This window comes from Oncorhynchus keta, chromosome 28 (genome assembly GCF_023373465.1).
Source record: "Oncorhynchus keta strain PuntledgeMale-10-30-2019 chromosome 28, Oket_V2, whole genome shotgun sequence".
In the NCBI taxonomy this organism is placed as follows: Eukaryota; Metazoa; Chordata; class Actinopteri; order Salmoniformes; family Salmonidae; genus Oncorhynchus; species Oncorhynchus keta.
In genome coordinates this window covers 64,216,577-64,239,076 of record NC_068448.1, presented here as the reverse complement: position 1 = coordinate 64,239,076, position 22,500 = coordinate 64,216,577, and the positions used below count along the sequence as shown (strand labels likewise).

At 50.0% G+C, this 22,500-nt stretch overlaps 1 protein-coding gene across 3 annotated transcripts in view; it reads right to left on the bottom strand.

The window, feature by feature from the left end:
* The window catches only part of zfhx4 (zinc finger homeobox 4), a 145,791-nt gene that overhangs the window by 89,254 nt on the left and 34,037 nt on the right, over positions 1 to 22,500 (bottom strand). For all 3 annotated transcript variants that reach the window (XM_052483555.1, XM_052483557.1, XM_052483556.1), the window contains exons 2-5: positions 15,669 to 18,084; positions 15,283 to 15,537; positions 14,112 to 14,391; positions 7,497 to 8,020 (exon numbers count right to left, since the gene is read on the bottom strand). In XM_052483555.1, the coding sequence (XP_052339515.1) occupies positions 7,497 to 8,020; positions 14,112 to 14,391; positions 15,283 to 15,537; positions 15,669 to 18,038 (3,429 nt within the window). In that variant the 5' untranslated portion in view covers positions 18,039 to 18,084. The remainder of the gene's footprint in view (positions 1 to 7,496; positions 8,021 to 14,111; positions 14,392 to 15,282; positions 15,538 to 15,668; positions 18,085 to 22,500) is intronic.

The window sequence follows — 22,500 nt, the reverse complement described above, 5'->3', positions numbered from 1 at the left end:
TCATGGGCAGCTAGCTGGCTAGCTCGCAAGCTATCACACAGCCAGACACTAACATCTGCCTGCTCACACCTCACATTTGCAGTGCAGAGTTGCATTGCCAAGAGTTAACTCTTTGGAGAGAAGGATTTTCATTTGACAGGTAGACACTGTGTTCCATCTTGGAATTATGCCGTTTTCTAGTCTGGGATTCGAGACTGTTCTATTTTTGGATAATCCAATCCAAAACCCTGCAATCAATTTTCTAATCTAGAATCATTCAGATATATGGTGGAATTCGAAAGTCAGAATCCAGAATGCTATTTTGAGTGTTCTAGATGTGATAGTGGTCCATTTTGATGGCATCGATTACAATTAACCAGAAGTTATTAACAGGAACCACCAAGTCCTTCGACATGAACCAAGCAGTAACTGAGACAATGAGCTTAAAGAAGGATCAGATTGGTTCCTCAGAAAAGTGACTTCCTGCATTAGGACTAGCGTCTGCGGCCTAAACTAGAGAGAGCGAGAAATGGAAAGAAGGGGTAGGTAAAAGAGAGGTATGGGCGTAGAGAGAGAGAAAGAGAGAGGAGAGAGGAAGATGAAGAGAGACAGAGAGAGCGATGAAGAGAGAGAGGAAAGGGTAGAGAGACAGAAATAGCCCTCCTCCTGCTACTCTCATCTGGCCTCCTGTTGTAAAGTCTGGAAACTCTTCCGTCCCGAATCCCCTCAGATCTCTACTGAGCTACAAAGCAGCAATAAAGTCTGAATATGCTTTTTGTCTGCATCTTCCAGCGTTTCATAGATCCTCAGTGTTCTCGACCCATATGGGAAGGTAGTCAACACTTTGTTCTCTTTGTGTGTGGGGCCAAGCCAGGGCGGGCAGAGCAGAGGCACGCCACTCCCATGGCTCTTTCACCTCCACACATTAAAAGAAAAGGTGTTTTTCTGGTCAAAAAAAAAAATACATATTTTTTTTCTTTCTCCTCCGCTCGTGCTTTACTGCCATCTGACTAGGGGTAAAACAGTCTGAATCCTGCCAAACGCATTAAAGCCAGCATCTGTCCAACAGATTTGTGCAGCCGGTACAGTGTGTATGTGGGGGGGGGGGGGGTACAAGGGTAGCTGAGTGTATGGAGAGGGTGGTGGGATGACTCTCTCCTCTACAGCATTAGCCAAAGGTAAATTGCTCGCTAGGAAGCTGAACATACACATACGGCAGGGTAGCCTAGTGGTTAGAGCGTTGGACTAGTAACCGGAAGGTTGCAAGTTCAAACCCCCGAGCTGACATGGTACAAATCTGTCGTTCTGCCCCTGAACAGTTCTGCCCCACTGTTCCTAGGCCGTCATTGAAAATAAGAATTTGTTCTTAACTGATCTTGCCTAGTTAAATAAAGGTAAAATAAAAATTAAAAATAAACACCCAACAGATATGAGTTACAAAGGCATTACGGCCCAGGGAGCACAACAATCTCTTTATTATATTTTGGCACAATGTAAAAAACATGGAAGATCAGCCACATTATGTATAATACTATCCCCATCCATCCATATAATATAGTCATTCTGCCAATCTTTACAGGATATTGCTGTACCAATAAGGGAGGACAGACCAGACCAGACCTCTACAAATCCTCCAGCTTCGGTCTAACCAGGGAGGGTGTCCACACATTCCCATTGCTCTGGGGTTTTAAAGCAAGGCCTCCAAATTCCACAGGCGATTCCCCCTCTGGCCAGACAGCTATTCTTCCCTTCTCTCTCTCTGGCCACATCACCCCCCTTCTCTCTCTCTGGCCATGACGGCTACTCTTCTCTTCTCTCTCTCTGGCCATGACAGCTACTCTTCTCTTCTCTCTCTCTGCCCACGTCACCCCCCTTCTCTCTCTCTGCCCACATCACCCCCTTCTCTCTCTGGCCATGACGGCTACTCTTCCCTTCTCTCTCTCTGCCCACGTCACCCCCCTTCTCTCTCTCTGCCCACATCACCCCCCTTCTCTCTCTCTGGCCACATCATCCCCCCTTCTCTCTCTGCCCACATCACCCCCCTTCTCTCTCTCTGGCCATCACCCCTCTTCTCTCTCTCTGGCCACATCATCCCCCCTTCTCTCTCTGCCCACATCACCCCCCTTCTCTCTCTCTGGCCACGACGGCTTCCCTTCTCTCTCTGCCCATGACGGCTACTCTTCCCTTCTCTCTCTGCCCATGACGGCTACTCTTCCCTTCTCTCTCTCTGGTCACGACGGCTACTCTTCCCTTCTCTCTCTGCTCCCTCTTCTCTCTGCCCATGACGGCTACTCTTCCCTTCTCTCTCTCTGGCCACGACGGCTACTCTTCCCTTCTCTCTCTGGCCACGACGGCTACTCTTCCCTTCTCTCTCTGGCACCAACGGCTACTCTTCCCTTCTCTCTCTCTGGCCACAACGGCTTCCCTTCTCTCTCTCTGCTCCCTCTTCTCTCTGCCCATGACGGCTACTCTTCCCTTCTCTCTCTGGCCACGACGGCTACTCTTCCCTTCTCCCTCTCTACTCTTCCCTTCTCTCTCTGCCCATGACGGCTACTCTTCCCTTCTCTCTCTGCCCATGACGGCTACTCTTCCCTTCTCTCTCTGCCCACTCTTCCCTTCTCTCTCTGCCCATGACGGCTACTCTTCCCTTCTCCCCCTCTACTCTTCCCTTCCCTCTCTGCCCATGACGGCTACTCTTCCCTTCTCTCTCTGCCCATGACGGCTACTCTTCCCTTCTCTCTCTGGCCACGACGGCTACTCTTCCCTTCTCTCTCTGGCCACGACGGCTACTCTTCCCTTCTCTCTCTGCTCCCTCTTCTCTCTGCCCATGACGGCTACTCTTCCCTTCTCTCTCTGGCCACAACGGCTACTCTTCCCTTCTCTCTCTCTGGCCACGACGGCTTCCCTTCTCTCTCTCTGCTCCCTCTTCTCTCTGCCCATGACGGCTACTCTTCCCTTCTCTCTCTCTGGCCACGACGGCTACTCTTCCCTTCTCTCTCTGGCCACGACGGCTACTCTTCCCTTCTCTCTCTGCTCCCTCTTCTCTCTGCCCATGACGGCTACTCTTCCCTTCTCTCTCTGGCCACAACGGCTACTCTTCCCTTCTCTCTCTGCTCCCTCTTCTCTCTGCCCATGACGGCTACTCTTCCCTTCTCTCTCTGGCCACGACGGCTACTCTTCCCTTCTCTCTCTCTCTGGCCACGACGGCTACTCTTCCCTTCTCTCTCTGGCCCATGACGGCTACTCTTCCCTTCTCTCTCTGCCACCCTCTCTTCTCTCTGCCCATGACGGCTACTCTTCCCTTCTCTCTCTGCCCATCCTACTCTTCCCTTCTCTGCCACGGCGGCTACTCTTCCCTTCTCTCTCTGGTCACGACGGCTACTCTTCCCTTCTCTCTCTCTGGCCACGACGGCTACTCTTCCATTCTCTCTCTGGCCATGACGGCTACTCTTCCCTTCTCTCTCTGGCCACGACGGCTACTCTTCCCTTCTCTCTCTGGCCACGACGGCTACTCTTTCCTTCTCTCTCTGGCCACGACGGCTACTCTTCCCTTCTCTCTCTGGCCACGACGGCTACTCTTCCCTTCTCTCTCTGGCCATGACGGCTACTCTTCCCTTCTCTCTCTGGCCAAGACGGCTACTCTTCCCTTCTGTCTCTGGCCATGACGGCTACTCTTCCCTTCTCTCTCTGGCCATGACGGCTACTCTTCCCTTCTCTCTCTGCTCCCTCTTCTCTCTGCCCATGACGGCTACTCTTCCCTTCTCTCTCTCTGGCCACGATGGCTACTCTTCCCTTCTCTCTCTGGCCACGACGGCTACTCTTCCCTTCTCTCTCTGCTCCCTCTTCTCTCTGCCCATGACGGCTACTCTTCCCTTCTCTCTCTGGCCACAACGGCTACTCTTCCCTTCTCTCTCTCTGGCCACGACGGCTTCCCTTCTCTCTCTCTGCTCCCTCTTCTCTCTGCCCATGACGGCTACTCTTCCCTTCTCTCTCTCTCTGGCAACGACGGCTACTCTTCCCTTCTCTCTCTGGCCATGACGGCTACTCTTCCCTTCTCTCTCTGCTCCCTCTTCTCTCTGCCCATGACGGCTACTCTTCCCTTCTCTCTCTCTGGCCACGACGGCTACTCTTCCCTTCTCTCTCTGGCCACGACGGCTACTCTTCCCTTCTCTCTCTGCTCCCTCTTCTCTCTGCCCATGACGGCTACTCTTCCCTTCTCTCTCTGGCCACAACGGCTACTCTTCCCTTCTCTCTCTCTGGCCACGACGGCTTCCCTTCTCTCTCTCTGCTCCCTCTTCTCTCTGCCCATGACGGCTACTCTTCCCTTCTCTCTCTGGCCACGACGGCTACTCTTCCCTTCTCTCTCTGGCCACGACGGCTACTCTTCCCTTCTCTCTCTGGCCACGATGGCTACTCTTCCCTTCTCTCTCTGGCCACGACGGCTACTCTTCCCTTCTCTCTCTGGCCATGACGGCTACTCTTCCCTTCTCTCTCTGGCCATGACGGCTACTCTTCCCTTCTCTCTCTGCCCATGACGGCTACTCTTCCCTTCTCTCTGGCCACGACGGCTACTCTTCCCTTCTCTCTCTGGCCACAACGGCTACTCTTCCCTTCTCTCTCTCTGGCCACGACGGCTTCCCTTCTCTCTCTGCTCCCTCTTCTCTCTGCCCATGACGGCTACTCTTCCCTTCTCTCTCTCTGCCCATGACGGCTACTCTTCCCTTCTCTCTCTGGCCACGACGGCTACTCTTCCCTGCTCCTCTCTCTCTGCCCATGACGGCTACTCTTCCCTCTCTCTCTGGCCACAACGGCTACTCTTCCCTTCTCTCTCTCTGGCCATGACGGCTACTCTTCCCTTCTCTCTCTGCTCCCTCTTCTCTCTGCCCATGACGGCTACTCTTCCCTTCTCTCTCTGGCCATGACAGCTTCTCTTCCCTTCTCTCTTTTCTCTCTGCCATGACAGCTACTCTTCCCTTCTCTCTCTGCCCATGACGGCTACTCTTCCCTTCTCTCTCTGGCCACGACGGCTACTCTTCCCTTCTCTCTCTGGCCACGACGGCTACTCTTCCCTTCTCTCTCTCTGGCCACGACGGCTTCCCTTCTCTCTCTCTGCTCCCTCTTCTCTCTGCCCATGACGGCTACTCTTCCCTTCTCTCTCTCTGGCCACGACGGCTACTCTTCCCTTCTCTCTCTCTGGCCACGACGGCTACTCTTCCCTTCTCTCTCTGCTCCCTCTTCTCTCTGCCCATGACGGCTACTCTTCCCTTCTCTCTCTGGCCACAACGGCTACTCTTCCCTTCTCTCTCTCTGGCCACGACGGCTTCCCTTCTCTCTCTCTGCTCCCTTTTCTCTCTGCCCATGACGGCTACTCTTCCCTTCTCTCTCTGCCCATGACGGCTACTCTTCCCTTCTCTCTCTCTGGCCACGACGGCTTCCCTTCTCTCTCTCTGCTCCCTTTTCTCTCTGCCCATGACGGCTACTCTTCCCTTCTCTCTCTGCCCATGACGGCTACTCTTCCCTTCTCTCTCTGGCCACGACGGCTACTCTTCCCTTCTCTCTCTGGCCATAACGGCTACTCTTCCCTTCTCTCTCTCTGGCCACGACGGCTTCCCTTCTCTCTCTCTGCTCCCTCTTCTCTCTGCCCATGACGGCTATTCTTCCCTCTTCTCTCTGCCCATGACCCTACTCTTCCTGCTCCCTCTTCTCTCTGCCCATGACGGCTACTCTTCCCTTCTCTCTCTGCCCATGACGGCTACTCTTCCCTTCTCTCTCTGGCCACGACGGCTACCCTTCCCTCTCTGGCCACTCTTCCCTTCTCTCTCTGGCCACGACGGCTTCCCTTCTCTCTCTGGCCATGACGGCTACTCTTCCCTTCTCTCTCTGGCCACGACGGCTTCCCTTCTCTCTCTGGCCATGACGGCTACTCTTCCCTTCTCTCTCTGGCCACGACGGCTTCCCTTCTCTCTCTGGCCATGACGGCTACTCTTCCCTTCTCTCTCTGGCCACGACGGCTTCCCTTCTCTCTCTGGCCATGACGGCTTCCCTTCTCTCTCTGGCCATGACGGCTACTCTTCCCTTCTCTCTCTGGCCATGACGGCTACTCTTCCCTTCTCTCTCTGGCCACGACGGCTTCCCTTCTCTCTCTGGCCATGACGGCTTCCCTTCTCTCTCTGGCCATGACGGCTACTCTTCCCTTCTCTCTCTGGCCACGACGGCTTCCCTTCTCTCTCTGGCCATGACGGCTTCCCTTCTCTCTCTGGCCATGACGGCTACTCTTCCCTTCTCTCTCTGGCCACGACGGCTTCCCTTCTCTCTCTGGCCATGACGGCTACTCTTCCCTTCTCTCTCTGGCCACGACGGCTTCCCTTCTCTCTCTGGCCATGACGGCTACTCTTCCCTTCTCCCTCTCTACTCTTCCCTTCTCCCTCTCTGCTCCCTCTTCTCTCTGCCCATGACGGCTTCCCTTCTCTTCTCTTGTCTGTCTCACTCACTCTTTGCTCACAGTTTGATAACTTACAAACCCATAGACTTTGTGTGTGAGTGTGTGTGTATGACACCATAAAATAAACTATTATCTAAGAGCATGATGTAGGATTGCTTTTCAGAGAAAATAAATAGTTATACTGATATGGTTATACTTTAAATTGCCTTGGAGTTGGTCTTGTACCTTGGCCTTTAATCATTGCTAATAAAAACACATTTTTCCCTATTATGATTTAATGGCTGCCAATGTCTTATGTAGCCGAGCTGGTTACTGTCAGACGCTAAATCAACTGCTGTGAACACACAGCCAAGAGCTGAGCTACAGGACGGACACACACACACACACACAGTGTCAGATGTTGTTAGGCCTGGTCAATAGATCCTCATTAGGTTCATATAGTGCAGTAGATCCTTCAGGTCAGGATCCTGGGCGAACAATCTTTTCACACTGTAAACTATTTATATCTCTCTGTCTCTGAGGGACCTGTTTATATCATGTTTACAGTGTTCTAAGATGTTCTCTGTGTGTGTGTGTGTGTGTTGTGTTGTGTGTGACACTGTTGCATGGTGGCCTTTCTGTCTGTGACTACAGTATGCCGCCAACGCTTATCTACGTTTATAACAGAACTCAATTAACTTTGATTTCAGACATCATATTAATACCAGTGAAAATACTCTCTCCTTTCACTCTGACAGGAAAGAGCGAGATGGAGAAGGGAGGAGGTAGGAGAGAGGGATGATAGAGGCAGAGAGGAGAGGGAGCTAAATCAGCTCTACCTGTTGGTTAATGGCTAATATAAGCCAGGTGGTGCCAGGATGCCAATCGCTAACACCCTGCTACAAACACAGGGCCACCACTAATAGACCTCACGTAACAACGCCTTACAAACCACTGGCTGGATGACATCATGCTATTAAAGAGGCCCTGTTGCATAATCACTGTGTTATGCCACTGCGTTGTTTGGTGTGTTGTTGTGTTGATGGCTGTCGTGTGCAAGCTGTGGGCGTTATGTTACAACAGGAGTGACTGGTACCTTGTACAGCCTAATGGCAGCCTCGTGTCGCTGGTTGGTGGCGTGCAGCCGCAGTTTATCCACGCTGTTGCTGTAGTAGTCGCACGCGTTGCACTTCAGGTGCACAGGGTTGCCGATGGCGACGCACTTTAACCTCCACTGGTTGGCTTTCCCTCCTTCCTTGATGTGCGCCACCAGCTGCTGTTTCTGCATGTGTTTGTCTGTCTTACAGTGCAGCTGGAAGTTGGCCTTGAGCTGGGTGTTGTATGTGCACAGCTTGCACTGGTACACATCTCCCACAATGCCACGCCACTCGTCCTCGGGCAGGGTGCGTTCTGCGTTGACGTGGGCGCCCAGCGCCTCCAGGCTATCGGAGGTGAAGCGACTGCAGACAGAACACTGGTAGAGGCGGAGCGACGGGTCGCTGATGGGCGGAGAGAGCTCACCACTGCCTCCAGCGCCCCTGCCGCCGGAGAGGACAGACAGGTCATCAGCCATCAGCTGACCACTGGCTAGACGCAGTTCCGCAGACAAGTCATTACTCACTGGGGACAAAGAGAGAGAGAGAGGGATGGTCAGAGAGGGTGGGGGGAGAAAGAGAAAGAGCAAGAGAGATATAGAGGAGAGAATGGTGGTCAGGAAGACAAGAGGGATACGAGAGAGAGAAAGAGGAAAATGAAAGAAGAGAAGATAGAGTGAGCAGGAAAGAAAGATAATGAGTGAAAGTAGGTGAAACTCAACAACGTACAACCAATAAAGAAAACGAGAAAGTGAGACAGAGAAAGACAAAGAGGATATAAAGTCAGACAGAGAAAGACAAAGAGGATAGAAAGTCAGACAGAGAAAGACAAAGAGGATAGAAAGTCAGACAGAGAAATACAAAGAGGAAAGAAAGTCAGACAGAGAAAGACAAAGAGGATATAAAGTCAGACAGAGAAATACAAAGAGGAAAGAAAGTCAGACAGAGAAAGACAAAGAGGATATAAAGTCAGACAGAGAAAGACAAAGAGGACAGAAAGTCAGACAGAGAAAGACAAAGAGGATAGAAAGTCAGACAGAGAAAGACAAAGAGGATATAAAGTCAGACAGAGAAAGACAAAGAGGATAGAAAGTCAGACAGAGAAAGACAAAGAGGATATAAAGTCAGACAGAGAAAGACAAAGAGGATAGAAAGTCAGACAGAGAAAGACAAAGAGGATAGAAAGTCAGACAGAGAAAGACAAAGAGGACAGAAAGTCAGACAGAGAAAGACAAAGAGGATAGAAAGTCAGACATAGAAATACAAAGAGGATAGAAAGTCAGACAGAGAAAGACAAAGAGGATAGAAAGTCAGACAGAGAAAGACAAAGAGGACAGAAAGTCAGACAGAGAAAGACAAAGAGGATAGAAAGTCAGACAGAGAAAGACAAAGAGGACAGAAAGTCAGACATAGAAAGACAAAGAGGATAGAAAGTCAGACAGAGAAATACAAAGAGGATAGAAAGTCAGACAGAGAAAGACAAAGAGGATAGAAAAGCAAACAGATGTACACGTCAACGGAGGAAGAGGAGGAGGAGGGCTGGTCGAAGTAAAGAGAAAAAAAAGACTGCCTTTTTTTATTAAATGAAATGAAGCGGGGAAGAGCAGCTAGAAAGGGAAGAAGAGCTTCAGCGTAGGGGTGTTGGCCTCAGTCACACCAAAGGATTTGATCAAATAAAGCCTTGCACAGACCCTATGGCTCCATACAAAGCCTTGACTATAAAAAATCTAATAGGATTGGATCAGGATCAATTACAATCATCCCTTTCAACTTGCTAGCTCCCTCATCAGATAGTTTTAATGACTCTGAGTTAGCCGAAGAGTAGCAGGGAGCGCTAGCAGGTCTTCTCTCACAACATGACACACTGATCAATACAAAAGCAGCCCTGTTCTGTTTCTTCTCTCTCTCTCTCTCTCTCTCTCTCTCTCTCTCTCTCTCTCTCTCTCTCTCTCCTCTCTCTCTCTCTCTCTCTCTCTCTCTCTCACTATCTGTTAGGAGCTGAATATGTCTCCTTTTCCAGAAAATGTAGACAAAAGACTAGCGCACAGAGAATTTAACAATGACATATTTTTCTTTTTTTACAGTCAGAGTACAAATCTGCCAATTAGTCAACACTAATAAGGTGTATGTGTGTGTGTTTGGACATGAGAAGCAGCAAGGTTACAGCCTTGACCTCCAGGTTGCCATGAGGAATGGGTATGTAACAGTATGGGCTCTTTGTTAAACTCCTTCACCTCCTAGGAGATTCAACTCCCCAACTCCCTGCAGTGTGTGTGTGTGTGTGTGTGTGTGTGTGTGTGTGTGTGTGTGTGTGTGTGTGTGTGTGTGTGTGTGTGTGTGTGTGCGTGCGTGTGAGTTTAAGCTGATTTAAGAAAATGACGAATGAAAGATTAAGAATAATTATCCCGTGGCCTCTCATAATCATGTTTTAAGGGGAAAAGAGAAAGAGGAGGAGGGGAAAGGGGAAAGGGGAAAGAGAAAGAAGAGCAGAGGGGAAAAGAAAGAAAGGGGAAAAGAGCAGAGGGGAAAAGAGAAAGAAGAGCAGAGGGGAAAAGAGAAAGGGGAAAAGAGAAAGAGGAGGAGAGGGAAAAAGAGAAAGAGGAAAGGGGAAAAGGAAAGAAGAGCAGAGGGAAAAGAGAAAGAGGAGGGAAAAGAGGGGAAAAAAGAGAAAGAGGAGGAGAGGGGAGGAAAGAGAAAAAAAGAGAAAGAAGAGCAGAGAGGGAAAAGAGAAAAAAGAGGAGGAGAGGGGAAAAGAGAAAGAGGAGGAGAGGGAAAAGAGAAAGAGGAGGAGAGGGGAAAAGAGAAAGAGGAGGAGAGGGGAAAAGAGAAAGAGGAGGAGAGGGAAAAGAGAAAGAGGAGGAGAGAGAGAGGTCGAGGAGAGGGGAGGCAATGACACAGGGATGGAAGAAGATAAGAGAGACAGGGAGGAGAGAAAGAGGAGGAGAGGGGAAAAGAGAAAGAGGAGGAGAGGGGAAAGAGAGAAAAAGAGGAGGAGAGGGGAAAAGAGAAAGAGGAGGAGAGGGGAAAAGAGAAAGAGGAGGAGAGGGGAAAAGAGAAAGAGGAGGAGAGGGGAAAAGAGAAAGAGAAAGAGAAAAAGGAAAGAGGAGAGGGGGAAAGAAAAGAGGAGGAGAGGGGAAAAGAAAAGAGAAAGAGGAGGAGAGGGAAAAGAGAAAGAGGGGGAAAAGAGAAAGAGGAGAGGGGGAAAAGAGAAAGAGGAGGAGAGGGGAAAAGAGAAAGAAAGAGAGGAAAAGAGAAAGAGGAGGAGAGGGGAGGAAAGAGGAAAAGAGAAAGAGGAGGAGAGGGGAAAAGAGAAAGAGAAAGAGAGAAAGAGAAAGAGGAGGAGAGGGGAAAAGAAAGAGAAAGAGAGGAAAGAGGAGAGAGGGGAAAAGAGAAAGAGGAGGAGAGGGGAAAAGAGAAAGAGGAGGAGAGGGGAAAAGAGAAAGAGGAGGAGAGGGGGAAAAGAGAAAGAGGAGGAGGGAAAAGAGAAAGAGGGGAAAAGAGAAAGAGGAGGAGAGGGGAAAAGAGAAAGAGGAGGAGAGGGGAAAAGAGAAAGAGAGAAAGAGAAAGAGGAGAGGGGAAAAGAGAAAGAGAGAGAGAGAGGGGAAAAGAGAAAGAGGAGGAGAGAGGGGAAAAGAGAAAGAGGAGGAGAGGGGAAAAGAGAAAGAGGAGGAGAGGGGAAAAGAGAAAGAGGAGGAGAGGGGAAAAGAGAAAGAGGAGGAGAGGGGAAAAGAGAAAGAGAAAGAGGAAAGAGGAGAGGGGAAAAGAGAAAGAGGAGGAGAGGGGAAAAGAGAAAGAAAGAGGGGGAAAAGAGAAAGAGGAGGAGAGGGGAAAAGAGAAAGAGGAGGAGAGGGGAAAAGAGAAAGAGAGGAGAGGGGAAAAGAGAAAGAGGAGGAGAGGGGAAAAGAGAAAGAGGAGGAGAGGGGAAAAGAGAAAGAGGAGGAGAGGGGAAAAGAGAAAGAGGAGGAAAAGAGGGGAAAAAAGAGAAAGAGGAGGAGAGAGGGGAAAAGAGAAAGAGAGGAGGGGGAAAAGAGAAAGAGGAGGAGAGGGGAAAAGAGAAAGAGGAAAGGGAAAAGAGGAGAGGGGAAAAGAGAAAGAGGAGGAAAAGAGGGGAAAAAAAGAGAAAGAGGAGGAGAGGGGAAAAGAGAAAGAGGAGGAGAGGGGAAAAGAGAAAGAGGAGGAGGGGAAAAGAGAAAGAGGAGGAGAGGGGAAAAGAGAAAGAGGCAGGAGAGGGGAAAAGAGAAAGAGGAGGAGAGGGGAAAAGAGAAAGAGGAGGAGAGGGGAAAAGAGAAAGAGGAGAGAGAGGGGAAAAGAGAAAGAGGAGGAGAGGGGAAAAGAGAAAGAGGAGGAGAGGGAAAAGAGAAAGAGGAGGAGAGGGGAAAAGAGAAAGAGGAGAGAGGGGAAAAGAGAAAGAGGAGGAGAGGGGAAAAGAGGGGAAAAAAAGAGAAAGAGGAGGAGAGGGGAAAAGAGGGGAAAAAAAGAGAAAGAGGAGAGAGAGGGGAAAAGAGAAAGAGGAGGAGAAAAGGGGAAAAAAAGAGAAAGAGGAGGAGAGGGGAAAAGAGAAAGAGGAGGAGAGGGGAAAAGAAAGAAAGAGGGGAAAAGAGAGAGGGAGAAAAGAGAAAGAGGAGGAGAGGGGAAAAGAGAAAGAGGAGGAGAGGGGAAAAGAGAAAGAGGAGGAGAGGGGAAAAGAGAAAGAGGAGAGGGGAAAAGAGAAAGAGGAAGAGGGGAAAAGAAAAGAGGAGGAGAGGGGAAAAGAGAAAGAGGAAAAGAGAAAGAGGGGAAAAGAGAAAGAGGAGGAGAGGGGAAAAGAGAAAGAGGAGGAGAGGGGAAAAGAGAAAGAGGAGGAGGAGAGGGGAAAAGAGAAAGAGGAGGAGAGGGGAAAAGAGAAAGAGGAGGAGAGGGGAAAAGAGAAAGAGGAAGAGAAAAGAGAAAGAGAGGAGGGGAAAAGAGAAAGAGGAGGAGAGGGGAAAAGAGAAAGAGGAGGAGAGGGGAAAAGAGAAAGAGGAGGAGAGGGGAAAAGAGAAAGAGGAGGAGAGGGGAAAAGAGAAAGAGGAGGAGAGGGGAAAAGAGAAAGAGGAGGAGAGGGGAAAAGAGAAAGAGGAGGAGAGGGGAAAAGAGAAAGAGGAGGAGAGGGGAAAAGAGAAAGAGGAGGAGAGGGGAAAAGAGAAAGAGGAGGAGAGGGGAAAAGAGAAAGAAGAGGAGAGAGAGGGAAAAAAGAGAAAGAAGGAGAGGGGAAAAGAGAAAGAGGAGGGGGGAAAAGAGAAAGAGGGGAGGAGAGGGGAAAAGAGAAAGAGGAGGAGAGGGAAAAGAGAAGAAAGGGAAAAGAGAAAGAGGAGGAGAGGGGAAAAGAGAAAGAGAGAGGAGAGGGGAAAAGAGAAAGAGGAGAGAGGGGAAAAGAGAAAGAGGAGCAGAGGGGAAAAGAGAGAGAGAGGGGAAAAGAGGGGAAAGAGAAAGAGAGAGGGGAAAAGAGAAAGAGGGAGGAGAGGGGAAAAGAGAAAGAGGAGGAGAGGGGAAAAGAGAAAGAGGAGGAGAGAGGGGAAAAGAGAAAGAGGAGGAGAGGGGAAAGAGAAAGAGGAGAGAGGGGAAAAGAGAAAGAGGAGGAGAGGGGAAAAGAGAAAGAGGAGGAGAGGGGAAAAGAGAAAGAGGAGGAGAGGGGAAAAGAGAAAGAGGAGGAGAGGGGAAAAGAGAAAGAGGAGAGAGGGGGAAAAGAGAAAGAGGAGCAGAGGGAGAAAAGAGAAGAGAGAGGAGAGAGAGGGAGAAAAGAGAAAGAGGAGGAGAGGGAAAAGAGAAAGAGAGAGAGGAGAAAGAGAGAGAAGAGAGAGAGAGAGAGGAAAAGAGAGAAAGAGAGAGAGAGAGGGAGAAAAAAGAGAGAGGAGAGAGGGGAGAGAGAGAGGAGAAAAGAGAAAGAGGAGGAGAGGGAGAAGAGGGGAGAGAAAGAGGAGAGAGAGGGAGAAAGAGAGAAGAGAGGAGGAGAGGGGAAAAGAGAAAGAGGAGGAGAGGGGAAAAGAGAAAGAGGAGGAGAGGGAAAAGAGAAAGAGAGAGGAGAGAGGGGAAAAGAGAGAGAGAGAGAGAGGGGAAGAGAGAGAAAGAGAGATGAGAGGGGAAAAGAGAAAGAGGAGAGAGAGGGAAAAGAGAAAGAGGAGGAGAGGGAAGAAGAGAAGAGAGGAGGGAGAGAGAGAGAGAGGGGAAAAGAGAGAGAGAGAGGAAAGAGAGAGAGGAGAGAGGGGAAAAGAGAAAGAGGAGGAGAGGGAGAAAAGAGAAAGAGAAGAGAGGGGAAAAGAGAAAGAGGAGAGAGGGGAAAGAGAGAAAGAGGGGGAGAGAAAGACAGGGAGAGAGGGAGAGAGAGAAAAAAGAGAGAGAGAGAGAGGGAAAAGAGAAAGAGGAGAGAGAGAGGGGAAAAGAGAAAGAGAGAGAGAGGGGAAAAGAGAAAGAGGAGAAAGAGGGGGAGAGAGAAAGAGGAGGGAGGGGAAAAGAGAAAGAGGAGGAGAGGGAAAAGAGAAAGAGGAGGAGAGGGAAAAGAGAAAGAGGAGAGAGAGGGGAAAAGAGAAAGAGAGAGAGAGGGGAAAAGAGAAAAAATATACATAGAAAATAGAGACCAAAGGGAAGGCTGAAAGTCTCACCTAGCCCAGAGCCGAGTACAGCGGACGTATTGGGGTCCAGCTGGAAGGGGTTAATCATCTGGGCTTCTGGACCGGGGCTCTCCAGCTTGACCCCGGTCAGGCTGATGTTCTGAGCCAGGTAGTACTGGTAGAGCTCAGCCTCGGCCGGGGCCAGACCCAGGTGCAGACCGTGTTGAATCTGCTTCATGTTCTGTTGCAGCAGCATCATGTTGTGCATGTGTTTCTCGCTGGTCATGTGGATGCGTAGGTTCCTCGCCACGTTGGTCTCGTAGTCACACACCTGGAGGAGGAGAAGAGCAGAGGTGTATATTTATATATATATATAAATAGTGAGGAGAGTTTGTTGAATGGGTTCCCAAAGGATGTGTGGTTACTATACTGAACAAGAATACTGTACAAACGCAACATGCAACAATTTCTAGTATTTTGCTGAGTTACAGTTCATATAAGGAAATCAGTCAATTGAAATACATTCATTAGGTCCTAATCGATGGATTCCTCATGACTGGGCAGGGGCGCAGCCATGAGTGTGCCTGGGAGGGCATAGGTCCACCCACTTGAGAGCCAGGCTGACCCACTGGGGAGCCAAGCTGACCCACTGGGGAGCCAAGCTGACCCACTGGGGAGCCAAGCTGACCCACTGGGGAGCCAAGCTGACCCACTGGGGAGCCAGGCTGACCCACTGGGGAGCCAGGCTGACCCACTGGGGAGCCAAGCTGACCCACTGGGGAGCCAAGCTGACCCACTGGGGAGCCAGGCTGACCCCCTGGGGAGCCAAGCCGACCCACTGGGGAGCCAAGCTGACCCACTGGGGAGCCAAGCTGACCCACTGGGGAGCCAAGTTGACCCACTGGGGAGCCAGGCCCAGCCAATCCGAATTAGTTTTTCCCCACTAAAGGGCTTTATTACAGGCAGAAACACTCCTCCGCAACCCGTCCTCAGCAGTTTACATGTTGTGTTTCTATTTTTGTTCTGTGTAAGTACTCATATACAGGTGTATGAGTTAACAGAGAGAAACACAGTAGGAGGCAGCTGCGCCAAGACAGATTTGTGGTTTTTCCCCTAATGGATTTATGGGAAGATGATCCTAGACCTGTCTAACTTCTAATCAGAGCCAGAACAGTGGCTAATGAACTAGAATAGCCCTGATCCAACGCGTAGTGTCACCCACCTCACAACGCCACGTGGGCTTCTGTTTGGGCTTGGAGGGTGACGGGGTACCACAGCCTCCCCCCAGGCTGGCGCTGGGCACAGGGTTGGCATGGCTGTGGCAGGGGGTATGGGTATGGCTGTGGGTGTGGGTGTGGTTGTGGTTGTACTGCTGTTCAGTGCCCCCATTCTGCAGTGTCTGAACGTTGTTCAGATGCTTGTCCGACTGCATGTGGATGCTCAGGTTGCCCTTGGTCGTGGTGGAGTAGTTACACACCTAGAGAGAAATCAGAGATAGAGGGGGTTATTTATAGAGATAAATAGAAAGGAACAGAGAGAGAGAGGGAGAGTGTGAGTAAGAGAGAGCGAAGTAGAAAGGACCAGAGAAACCAAGAAAGAGAGACTAACCTCACAGCGGAAGGGCTTGTATCCACATGTATAACTCTCTCCCCGGGCCAGGCGTGGGTGAGCCTGCCCGGTACGGCAGTACACACAGGACCCTCCAGACTCTGGGTGCTTCTCCTTCATGTGGGCGTCCAGTGTCTGCTGGTACTTGTAGTGCCAATTACACTTGGGACACTTCAGTGTCTTGCAGGAGTTACGAGAGTGCATCATGGTCATGTGTCCACCTAAGGATCGGGAGGACCCTAAGACCGTGTCACATTTGGGGCACTCTACACCACTGCCTGGGGACCCCTCGGCCAGTCCGGGGGTTCCAGGGGTACCCGGCGTGCCAGGGGTTCCGGGGTTTCCCCCGTGCTGATGCAGGGGTCCCGGACTCTCGTCGTCTCGTGGCATCATCAGGTGAGAAGAGGGGGAAAATCCATCTGGACCACCCAGGGCTTCACTGGTTGAGTCGTTACTGCTATCTCTATCTCTGGCTGGGGCTGAGTTCAGCTGATTCTTCTCCATCTCCTCACGGGAGGAGGAAGAGGAGGGTGAGGGATCTTTGTTGTCGCTGTACTTCAGCATGCTGTTGGACAAGGGGGAAATACTTTGGTTTAAAAGAGGGAAATCTTTGCTACTGGTGCTGTCGCCCACCCGTTCATCCTCCTCCGTCTCCATTTCTACCCCTCCGTTGGAGTAAATGTCCTCCATGTCTTCTTCTGGACTCTCTCCTCCTGCGCCCGGCTCATGTTTGATCAGCGGGTACGGGTTCAGGTCCAACCGCTGTCCATTGGGATGCAAAGTCCGTGGAGCACGGCCCTCGCAGTCGCTCTCTGAAGAATCCCGCTCCCGGCCTGTCGCCATGGGAGATGAGCGAAGGAGGGACGCAGAACTGGTGGGCGTTCTGACGGAGGCACCGGTCACACCCCCGATGTTTGGATTGGTCTCGGCCTTTGGCATGGGTGGGGTTCTGGGGGTTTGGTCGGCGGGATTCGAGCTCGCGCTCCCTTTCAGGAAAGCAAATCCAGCCTGTAGGGAATCAGCGTTCTCAGCGTGGAACGTGTTCCACAGGCCGCGGAACCCTGGGTCGGGACCTAGGAAGTTAGCGGTGGTAGGAAAGTGGGGTAGCACAGAGTTAGAGGATTTTTTTGGTTCCAAAAAGCTTATAAGAGGTTCTTTGTCCTTGCCGATCCCCTGGATGATGGCAGAGACGTGCTTGTTGCTCAGGAGCTTCTGTTCCTGCTCGTTGAGCGTCATCCGGTGGTCATGGACGGCGTGCGTCACAAACGACCGGCTATAGCCGAACGACAGCTTGCAGAGGAAACACATCAGCACAGGCTTCCTCTGTCCGTCGCTCACGCAGCCCTGGAACTTGGACAAGTCCACATTGTTGGGGACATCTTTGGACACACAGGAGTTTTTGGCTGCGCCGTCGACCGTCAAATAGTCTTTGTCGCTCTTGTGGCGAAGGTCGTAGACGCGGAAACTGTGCAACACCGGGCTGCCGGCGCCTGCGAACGCTGAGGTATTTGGGAACGACGATGTCGCCGCCGGGTCGGCCGGGAATGCTTTCCCGAGGGATGACGCAATGTGGAAAGTGTTGATGACCTGTGGGTAGAAGGATATGGGTGCAGCCGCAGGCAACTCCGCCCTGTCCCGATTCCCCCCATGGGTGGTCAAACCGCTTTGGGATTTATTGGTGGCAGCGGTGGGATTCTGGGGGTTAGGGGGGAAGTTTTGGGGTGACAGAAGGCCCCTGGCGCCGTCACCGCGATGCTCTTTGGAGTCCTCCAGGATGAAGGCAGATCCGTCTGGCTGGTAGACGATCTCACCGCACAGGTTCTCCACGTCACTATCTTCTAACTCGTCCATCTCGCTGTCTCTCTCACACACCTCTGCCACTCCATCAGGCTCCCCATCTCCCTCACTCTCGCCCTCCTCCTCTTCTTCCCGCCCTGCTGTGTTAGGCATGCGAGCGTTGGGGCAATGGTGCTCCATGTACTGCTGTAAACTGGAGAAGGAGGTGGAACATTCATTACAGGGGATCTCCTTTGCTGGGGCCACCAGCGAAGCAGAAGTGTGGACATGGTCCAAACCCGATACAACAGTCCCGGTTCCGGTAACAGTCCCGTTTCCGGTAAAGCTTTCTATCCGGGCCTGCTGCTCCGTCCTCAGCGGGCTGCCGGTGTCTGTGGCATTATGGAGGGTAGCAGGGCTGTTCTCTGGCACTGCGACAGTGTCATTGGTATCAGCGGTGGGATCCATCCCAGCGGCAGCAGCAGTTCGGTATCTCTCGGTCTCCTCTGCGTCACACGGCCCTGCTGGCAGCGACGACAGCTTATGGCCATTTTCCTGCCGCAAGACGAAAGAAGGGGAGTCACAGGTTGCCATGGCGACCTTTACATGGGGATCTCATCTCATCCAATCAGACAGGGACCTGAAGAAAGAATGAAAGAGAAAAAAATAGTACAAAAGTCATTAGAAAAGTATTACAACAATAGCAATCACACTGTTTATCAAAAAGGCACAATATTAGATCCTACATCCAAAATCCCATTATAATTTCAAATGTAATGCAACTCAAAATGTGACTACTGAATGCTGACTGCCAAGAGAATGCCTACCACAGAGTTTACCATTAAAGTTAAAGAAGCCCCCTGACAACTTGTGAAAAGAGAAAATCCAATATAAATGTGAATAGATCTGAGCAGCTTTGTCTTAGAGCTGACAACCAGAACCTATCGCCTGACCCCTGAAAGCAGTTGAACACCACACAAAAGTTTCCCTGAGTCCCTCTCTCTCTGACCCCTCACTGATTAATGCCCTGGAAACAGAGGGAGGAGTGAACGAATGTGACTGATCCCTCGCTCTGGCCATGAGAGGAGGAGAGGAGCAAAGGAGAGAAAAGTCGGACTCCTGTGTCGGTAAGAAAATCAGCTTAGCCTAAATCTGGGCCTGGTAAAGACCCCTCAGCATGTAGCTAACACTTCCTGATTAACACACCAGCGTCATTGATTAAACCTCTTCTCCATGCCCTCCCCAAGCCCTGTCCACACTGGCCAGCCACCAGCACCAACAGGCATACAGATTAGACTCCAGTCACTCCACCTTCAACTTCACAGGCACATGGTATCAACACCAACTACAGTAAATCACAGAGAGGGGAGCAGCTAAACTACACATCACAAACAAACACACAGAGCTCAGTCTGACCGTACTCCAGATGACAAATCTGATTCATCCAAATAACCCCACATTCAACTCCACACCCTTCAACACTCTCCCTGGCCCAAATCCAATTCAAGAGTATATAATGCTTTTGCTTTTGTAAGATAAGTTGGTGTGTGAATGAGCTAGCATTCGAATTACGGTTTAAAACGGCAACCTTCAACCCCACCCACCTCCTATTGCCTGCCTCTTTCTCCATCTCTATCCCCCACCCCTCTATCCCCCCACACCCTCTATGCCCCCACCCACTGTATCTCTCCATCGCTCTCTTTCTGTGACACAGTACAAAGCAATTAGAGGTTTTAACTGAAACAATCCACAGCCTGTGGGAGGGGGCTTCATGGATATTAAAGTGTGAGGATTGAAATCAAGTGTGTGTGTGTGTGTGTGTGTGTGTGTGTGTGTGTGTGTGTGTGTGTGTGTGTGTGTGTGTGTGTGTGTGTGTGTGTGTGTGTGTGTGTGTGTGTGTGTGTGTGTGTGTGTTCTGTACCATAATCAAGTGTAATCTGAGATGGTGTAATCTGAGATGGCAGAGAGATGAGTCCATGAACAGTACAGAGGAAACAACAGAGATGATGTGCTGTCCCTACATGATGGCCTAAATCATCAGAGAAGAGAATAAATAAATGACATGACAAACAATGTCTCTCGTTCTTACTCACCCTAAAGCAACAGTGTTCTGGTGAGGAAGGCTACACAACAACAAACCAGCTGTTCCATTCCGCTCAAGTCGAAATGACTCTAAATATCTAGATCTAGATGTGATGGGTTAAGACACAGCTAAACCTCTACATCTCTCCCAACCTAAAACTAAGAATATAACCAACCAGTCAGTCAACTTCATGCATTTTTCATCCCGGGTTTTGTAGCATCCTGTTTTAAGAGGCTTGCAGGCGAATTATGATTGAGTTTAAAGCTGTTTAGTAGCCAGGGGTTCTGAGCGCTAACATGAAAGAGACGAGAGGATTTATTCCTTGTACTTGTTGTCATTTTGCTCCTAACCGCCCTTGATGTGTGTGTTGGACATAAAACAGTCAGTTTAACAGGAATTATATATATCCTTGAGTGCTGAAACATGTCTTGAAGATGTACCTATTGCTACAATGTATCACACCGCACAGACACAGATGAATTACAGTGGTAACCAGAGCTCAACTGCAAACAATGGAATAGTTGTCTCTCCACACTGATCTAAAGTCAGTGTTGTGTTTTTTCCATTATAGTTAAGGTTAGGATTTGGGGAGGGTAAGTTGATCTGAGTCCCCGATGTTAGCATTAACCTTAACAGGTACAGTGTGATTATCCTTTTAAAGCAGGGCTAAGCTAAAGTAGCATTGACACAGGTCAACTGTTATAGCTCTACAGTAGTTACGTTCCGCCACAACAACAGTCACTGTTTCACAATACAGAAACTAATTAAGTAGAAGTGCATGCAAAACATAATTTAGCGCTCAGAGCTCAATATTTGAGAAATGCTTTACAAATAAAGTTATTGAAGTAGTTCCCAGGATTGGTCACTTATGAACAGCGTGTCATAAAACAGCATCCCTGATCCAAAAGGTTTCACGTCTCATTTTCCCCTCGTTGTATGTACACCTTTTAATGTGCCCAGCAGCTATTACAACCCAGATCAAGTTACTGCAGTGTTTAGTAACCTCAGTGCTCCCCTCCCCCTGCTACAACCGTCCTAGAGAGAGAGAGAGAGGGAGAGAGAGAGAGAGACAGAGAGAGAGAGAGAGAGAGAGAGAGAGAGAGAGAGAGAGAGAGAGAGAGAGAGAGAGAGAGAGAGAGAGAGAGAGAGAGAGAGAGAGAGAGAGAGAGAGAGAGAGAGAGAGAGAGAGAGAGAGAGAGAGAGAGAGAGAGAGAGAGAGAGAGAGAGAGAGAGAGAGAGAGAGAGAGAGAGAGAGAGAACAACAATGAAGCCAGCTTTCCCCTGGTTCAAAACGGTTCCTAGAACAACAGAGATGTCTGGGACCAGTCCTACCTCTAGTTTTTAATTATGCCTCTCCCTTGCCTCCCGTGAACACACACGCACACACACACACACACACACACACACACACACACACACACACACACACACACACACACACACACACACACACACACACACACACACACACACACACACACACACACACACACACTGTGAAGTGATTAAAGAAGCGTCTGATCTGATGCTGAGAAATAAATAATATCCGTGGAATGCTAACCAGACCCCAGCGTTGCTAAGTTCTTTGGGGAAGAGAGGGCAAAAAGACTCCTTGGCCTATTGTTTTTCCTCCAACCCCCTCCCTCTCTCTCCTTCCCTCCCTCCGTCTGCTTTTCTCTCGCTCAAAGAGGGGGACGGCAGGCATTCTAAAGCAGGGGATTTTTTTTTCTCCTTTTTATTCTTTTTAATTCTTGCTCACCCCCTCTCTTTCTTACTTACTTGCTCTCCCCCTCTCTTTCTTACTAACTTGCTCACCCCCTCTCTTTCTTACTAACTTGCTCTCCCCCTCTCTTTCTTACTAACTTGCTCTCCCCCTCTCTTTCTTACTAACTTGCTCTCCCCCTCTCTTTCTTACTAACTTGCTCACCCCCTCTCTTTCTTACTAACTTGCTCTCCCCCTCTCTTTCTTACTAACTTGCTCTCCCCCTCTCTTTCTTACTAACTTGCTCTCCCCCTCTCTTTCTTACTAACTTGCTCTCCCCCTCTCTTTCTTACTAACTTGCTCTCCCCTCTCTTTCTTACTAACTTGCTCACCCCCTCTCTTTCTTACTAACTTGCTCTCCCTCTCTTTCTTACTAACTTGCTCTCCCCCTCTCTTCTTACTAACTTGCTCTCCCCCTCTCTTTCTTACTAACTTGCTCACCCCCTCTCTTTCTTACTAACTTGCTCTCCCCCTCTCTTTCTTACTAACTTGCTCACCCCCTCTCTTTCTTACTAACTTGCTCTCCCCCTCTCTTTCTTACTAACTTGCTCTCCCCCTCTCTTTCTTACTAACTTGCTCTCCCCCTCTCTTTCTTACTAACTTGCTCTCCCCCTCTCTTTCTTACTAACTTGCTCTCCCCCTCTCTTTCTTACTAACTTGCTCACCCCCTCTCTTTCTTACTAACTTGCTCACCCCCTCTCTTTCTTACTAACTTGCTCACCCCCTCTCTTTCTTACTAACTTGCTCACCCCCTCTCTTTCTTACTAACTTGCTCGCCCCTCTCTTTCTTACTAACTTTCTCACCCCCTCTCTTTCTTACTAACTTGCTCTCCCCCTCTCTTTCTTACTAACTTGCTCACCCCCGTCTCTTTCTTACTAACTTGCTCACCCTCTCTCTTTCTTACTAACTTGCTCACCCCCTCTCTTTCTTACTAACTTGCTCTCCCCCTCTCTTTCTTACTAACTTGCTGTCCCCCTCTCTTTCTTACTAACTTGCTCACCCCCTCTCTTTCTTACTAACTTGCTCACCCCCTCTCTTTCTTGCTAACTTGCTCTCCCCTCTCTTTCTTACTAACTTGCTCTCCCCTTCTTTCTTACTAACTTGCTCTCCCCCTCTCTTTCTTACTAACTTGCTCACCCCTCTCTTTCTTACTAACTTGCTCACCCCCTCTCTTTCTTACTAACTTGCTCACCCCCTCTCTTTCTTACTA